The sequence below is a fragment of the Tupaia chinensis genome, unplaced genomic scaffold (genome assembly GCF_000334495.1).
Source record: "Tupaia chinensis unplaced genomic scaffold, TupChi_1.0 Scaffold000323_1, whole genome shotgun sequence".
NCBI classification, from domain to species: domain Eukaryota; kingdom Metazoa; phylum Chordata; class Mammalia; order Scandentia; family Tupaiidae; genus Tupaia; species Tupaia belangeri.
Window position 1 is genome coordinate 1,159,142 of NW_006159817.1, and position 6,061 is coordinate 1,165,202.

Here is a 6,061-nt window from a genome sequence, read left to right on the forward strand (position 1 = left end):
AAATATAACCCCCCAAAGTGACAGTATCGGGAGCTGGGGCCTTTGATGATTAGGTCTGGGGACGGTGCCCTCATGAAGTGCCCACCCAAGAGAGACCCCTCTACATGGAAGGTTAAAGTGAGAGCCAGCCGGCTAGGAAGCAGGCCCTCCCCAGATGCTGAATCTGCTCAGCCCTTGAGCTGGGACTTCCCAGCCTCCAGAACTGTGAGAGAGAAATGCCCACCAGGAGCGATCGCCCAGCCTCTAGCACGCTGTTACAACAGCCAGAAGGACTGAGTCACAGTCAGCCTGGGCCGGCCCTCCCCTGTCGGTGGGTGGACCAGGCTGTCCTTTGCAGGTGCCAGGCATTGACTCTGACCAGGCTCTTGTCCAGGCTGGTGTCCCGGAAGCATCAGCAGCCTGACCCTGGACTCCCTCCCCAGGCTCCTGCCCAGCTCCAGAATAAAGCACCCCCTTTGCCACCCCAAGGCTGGACTCCACGTCTCCATCACCGGGCTTCAAGGCCAGAGTGAAGAGCTGATGGAGGTGAGACCCTGAGGTCGGGTGTTAGAGTCATCCTGGCAATAGATACAGGGACCCTCAGCTGCCAAAGCTACATACAGGGAGGCAAAGGGGCCCACCCGGGAGAGGACCAGCTGGGATGGGAGGCTGGGTGTGTGGCAGGCAGGTGCACACACCTGCCAGCTGAGTTCGCAGTGCCCTCTCTGCAGCCTGGACAAACACAGACCCCTGCTCCCAGGGCCTCACTGGAAATTCCCCATTTCCCCAACTACAAGGCCCAAGAAGGCGGAGCCCAAAGCCTAAGCATGCCTGCCCGGGAGCCTACCCTACAGAGTCCCAGCAGGTGTGGCCTCGGCCTCCATTGTTCCCCTATCTCCTGGCTCTTCCCCGCAGCCTCCTCCCCTCCCTTGAGTTCTTTGGGCGTCAACCAGGAAGGGTTAAGCAGAGCAAATGGACCCACGTTATCTGGACGGGGTCAACAGCCCCCTCAGCTGCTTATCTCTGGCTCCCGGAGACCAAGAGACGAGCAAACAGCAGCTGGAGAGACTCCCAGGAGGGTGGCCAACAGCCTGGGACCATGGAGGGGCCCAACTGGGACAGAGAGCACCTGGAACTGAGGCTACCCTAGGGAAGCACACCTAGGGGAGCCCAGGGTGGAGGAGGAGCATCACTGGCTGCATTGCAGGGGCGCTTCATGGAGGAGGTCACTCTCATACTGGGCTCTGAAGAACGTGCCTGATTCAGAAGCATGGCAGGCAGGGGACACGGCCTGGCAGAGGAAGGGAGGGTGAGAACAGTGGTCATAGGAAGGGCTGAGACGCCTACCTCTCGGGGTCCCTGTTTGCTGTGTGACCTAGGCTGAGTGGTTTAACTGCTCTGTGCCTCAGTTTCGTTATCTGCACACTGGGAGCAATTAATTACTAACACAGTTCGAGTCCCCGATGTGGCGCTTGCTTTCTCACTTTCCTTCTCTCTCTCCTCTCTGTCTCTCTCTGGTGAGCATGCATGCCCTGTAGCAAATTAAATAATAACAATGATCATAAGGGACCAGCAGTTAGTGTAATGGCTATGTCGCTGGACTCCCATGTAGTCAACCGCAGTTTGAGTCCCGGACCCGAGCGTGTGTGTGTGTGTGTGTGTGAGGGCCCAAGATCCTAGAGGAGAATGGAGGAGAAGGGACTGTGGCATGGCCATGCCCCCTGGAGGATGATTTCTTGCTTTCTGTATGTCTTTCTGGCAAGCGCACGCACCCTATAGCAAAAATCTCTAAAATAATAATAATAATAAATTAAATTAAATAATTCTTTAAAAAAATATAAGAGGGCAGGGGTTGGCAGGTCGTGTGGTGGTTAAGGCGCTGGACACCCACGTGGTCCACTCCAGTTCGAGTCTCGGGCCTGGTGACTTGCTTTCTCTCTCCACTCTCTCTCTCTCTCTGTGTCTCTCTCTGGTTGAACTGAAGAAGAAATAAAATTAAATAAAATATTTGTTTAAAAAAAAGAGGACAGATAATAGTAGCTACCATGGGAGATTAATCAAAAACACTGCTCCGACCAGTCACACCCTGTGGGTGCTCAACACCTGAATGAATTCTAGTCCCCTCACCCCTCGTGGTGGGAGAGGAATGCTCAGGACATAGTAAGAATGAACTTTATAGAAAACCTAGAGGGCCAGCCCTGGGAGCCCGTAGTTAAGGAAGCCAGATCCCACATGGCTGACTGTGTGGTTCGAATCCCAGCCCCGGTGACTTGGAAAACACACTGGGCACATGTGTGCGCACGCCCAAATCCCAACGAGATGGAAAATGGAGGAGGAGGGATGTGGTGTGAGCACGCCCCCTTGGGAGGGTGCTTTCTTCCTCTCCCTCTCTCTGTCTCTCTAAGGCACATGCACATGTTCTCCGGCAAAGAAGCGAAGGCAGGCGGGGAGGGGGAGGGAGGGAGAAGGCTGTCTGTGGCTTGGTGGTTAAGGAAGCCAGATCGCGCATGGCTGAGCCAACCGGCGGCCTGAGTGACATGCCAGGCATGCGTGTGCACGCCCTAAACTGAAAGCAGGGAGAGACAGGAGAAGGGATTTGGCTGTGGCGACGCCCCATTGGGGGTGGACCGCCTCCCTTTCTCTCTGTCCGGTGAAGGGGGGAAAGAAAGCAATAAACGAAACTTGAGACACATGAAGCCTCTGGCCAACTGGATTCGCCTCTGAGGCATGTTCTACATCGCCATTGTGGACTCCTGTTACTCTGCTCCCAGCACCAATTAAAAAGGAAAGAAAAAGAGACAAAGACTACCTATGTCAGGTCCATAATAATGCAACACTCCCGGGGGCCAGCAGGTGGTGTGGTGGTTAATGGCGCTGAACTCTCACATGGCCGACCTTGGTTCAAGTCCCTGACCTAGCGGTTTGCTTTCTCACCTTCCCTCTCTCTTGCTCTGTCCCCCTCTGGTCAAATTAAAAATAAATAAGTAATTAATTTAAATAAGATAATTCTTTTTTAAAATATAATTACTTATTTTATTTATTCATTCATTTATTTTAATTTGACCAGAGAGAGACAGAGAGAGAGAAAGATTGAGAAAGCAAGCTGCCAGGTCCGGGACTCAAACCATGGTCAGCCATATGGGAGTGTCCAGCACCTTAACCACCACGCCACCTGCTGATCCCAAAATAAAATAATTCTTAAAAAAATAATGCAATACTCTGCAATACTGAGGCCATGTGGGAAGGTCCTAGGTTGGAGTCTGGGGCCTCCCTGTGCACACCTGGGAATGTGCGAGGCTCGTGACCCTTGCTGGCTGAGGCCTGGGGTAGGATGGCAGCGTGAAGGGTTTTCAGGGAGCTGTCTCTGTCCTCTCTCTCTCATAGAAGCTATAAATAAGTAAACTTAAATAATCATCATAATCCTCAAACACCCTGTTTGCAGGTGAGAGCACCAATTCAGGTCACCGGGCTAGCGAGTAGGAACAATGCCCAGGGTCAGGGCTGGCTGTGACCGACTCTGGGACCCTGGCTGTCTCCTCTGTTCTGGGGACACACAGGTGTGACTCTAAGGAATAAGAACTGGGTCCCCATGTTTTCCAGATGGGCAGCCCCAGCAATGAAGGGCCATGTCTGGGGTTAGTGAGAGAAGACCGGGGACACAGAGAGAGGTCACCAGGGTCTCAAATTCTGCTCTTGAGAAACAGCCCCGACAAAGACAGGAAGTGGGAGGTTGCCACAGGTCTCCTTCGGCACTGAAGTACAGCCTGAGATCCAGAGAGGGGCGGCGACTTGCCCAAGGTCACACAGCCCACAGGAGGCAGGGAAGGGGGCCTCTGTGAGGGCTGTGACACTGGGTGCCACTCAGCTCGGTTTCCTGGCCGCTGTGTGAGATTGGAAGGGGTTTTTCCATGCCAAGTCTGTGTGGGCAGCAGCCACCTCTGGGGCCTTGGCACCCCCAGCTGGGGTGAGGGCCCCCTCAAGGAGTAGAGAAGCAAGAAACACCCGGAAGGACGCCAGCCTGGAGCCAGACTTCCCATAGGAGACGCTTTGCTGCCCCCTTGTGGCTGTGAAAGAGTCTAATTTTCCATCCCATTTCCTAAGAGAGATTTCCCAGGGCTGGTGGGGCCTGGTTCCAGGCCCTCCCCGTGGTGCACCCTGACCAACCTGGGGGGTCCTGCCTCTTTCCCCAACATCCTCCCTCCACCTACCACCACATGGGAAGTTGTGACCCAGGCAATATAGAGTAACCTCAGGTAAGTGACCCAACCTTCCCTTGTTTCAGTGTCCCCATCTGGGGACAGAGGTCGTGACAGCAGCTTCTCCTCCATAGTGACTTTGTGAATATTAAAGAAAACAACGAATAGGAAGTTCTTGGAGGAGTTTGAGCACGGCGAGGACTACTGATGCTGTCCCCTCCACACGGGCCCAAGAAGGGACAGGAGGTCCCCTCTCCTTCCTGGCCTGCTCAGCCAGAGCTGCCCCTTCAGGTAAGGAACTCCCTTTCAGCAGGGTGGATTTCCTTCAGAGACCTGAGCTTTGGCTTTGCTAACCAAGCTCAAAGGGACTCGGTTATTTTGTCACCGAACTAGCTTCCAGATTGTCATGTGCCACCCATGAGCACCCAGAGGTGGAAAGACAGGACAGGACTATGGCAATTACAGACTCCACTCAGAAAGAATTTATTGGCCAGGACTACATGGGAGCCAAAGGAAGAGTTTCAGGAGGGCTTCCTGCAGGGGCAGCCAGCATGGAAACCCAGGGCAGCTTCCAGCGCCAACCGCTACACAGAGGCCCTCTTCGGTCAGCCGCAAGGATGGTCATGGGCCTCTCAGAGGTCTCAGGGCCTGGCCAGTCCTTCTGGGTTGAGACTCCCTCAGCTGTGACTGACCATGGCTTTCAGCGCCTGCAGCTCCTGGCTGTCGATGCTGTTGCCCCCACACACGATGACCACAACCGATGACAGGGACGGGCTCAGATGGCCCTCGGCCTGGAGCCTGCCCAGGAGGCCTGAGTAGACGGCAGCCAAGGCTGCCCCGCAGGCAGGTTCCACCAACATGCGCTCATCATCTGCCCGGATCGGGGTGCGGGGAGGAGAGAGGGGAGGATCAGTCGGTGCTCAGCGGGCTCTGCAGCCACCTATCCAGCCAGTCAGCCATTCAGCCATTCCTCTCGCAATCCATCATTTGTCAGTCTCTCTTTCCATCCATCAACCTGGCCATCTATCCCTCCACCCGTCCACCCTTTATCTATCTACCCATCCGTCCATTCCTCTATCCATCACTAGACCGTCCGTCCATCCATCAACAAAGCCATCCGCCCATCCATCCATAAGCCATTCATCCACCCCCTATCCATCATTTGACTGTCTATCTGTCCATCCATCAATACGTCCATTCATCAATGTGTCCGTCCATCCATCCATCCATTGCCATGTCATTCGTCAATCCATCCCCTCATCAATCCATCCATCTACCCATCCATTCATCACCTGCCTTTCCACTCCCTCACACACTCATTCATTCACTCAACAAATATGTATTGAGTACCCACTCCCCGCCAGGCCCTGAGCGAGGGAGACCCCAGGGACACAACAGTGATGACGATGCACCAGCCCCCACCCTCACAGAGTTCTCAGTCTAGCAGTTGTGAAAAGAGGGGTCAGTGTATAGGAGATCCCCAACCCAGGTGGAGTGGGATCAGGTGAGGCTTTCTGAAGGAGATATCATGATGTCTGGTACCCTGAGTCACATTAAACCAGAAGGAAACACGGATAGACAGCGAGAGAGAAGAGCAGCTTGTATAAAAAAAAGTCTGGGGGCCAGAAACAGCAAGACACACTCTCTCTATCCCTACCCTCTTCCAGCTACTCAAGTGCGCTTATTGTGTAGCTACTGCATACCCAGACCTGTGCCAGGGACTGAGGATCCAGACAAGAGGGTACATGCACTTGCTAGAGGATCCAGACTACATGGTTGAGTAGCTAGGCAGATAGGTGGATGGGTGGCTGAGTGGGTGGGTGGGTGGGTGGGTGGATGGATGCATGGATAGCTGAATGAGTGGCTGGATGGACAGGTGAAGAAGT

The 6,061-nt window shown here is 54.2% G+C and overlaps 1 protein-coding gene and 1 long non-coding RNA gene across 2 annotated transcripts in view; one reads left to right on the forward strand and one right to left on the reverse strand.

The window, feature by feature from the left end:
• The first annotated feature begins 368 nt into the window (after positions 1-368).
• Positions 369-6,061, forward strand: part of LOC102488536 (uncharacterized) — a 22,763-nt gene continuing 17,070 nt past the window's right edge. The window contains exons 1-2 of the long non-coding RNA XR_335045.2: positions 369-525; positions 4,310-4,466. This is a non-coding gene — a long non-coding RNA (uncharacterized LOC102488536). The remainder of the gene's footprint in view (positions 526-4,309; positions 4,467-6,061) is intronic.
• The window catches only part of SDSL (serine dehydratase like), a 22,289-nt gene continuing 20,862 nt past the window's right edge, over positions 4,635-6,061 (reverse strand). Inside the window, exon 8 of the mRNA XM_006151683.3 lies at positions 4,635-5,046. Within this exon, the coding sequence (XP_006151745.1) occupies positions 4,853-5,046 (194 nt within the window). The 3' untranslated portion in view covers positions 4,635-4,852. The remainder of the gene's footprint in view (positions 5,047-6,061) is intronic.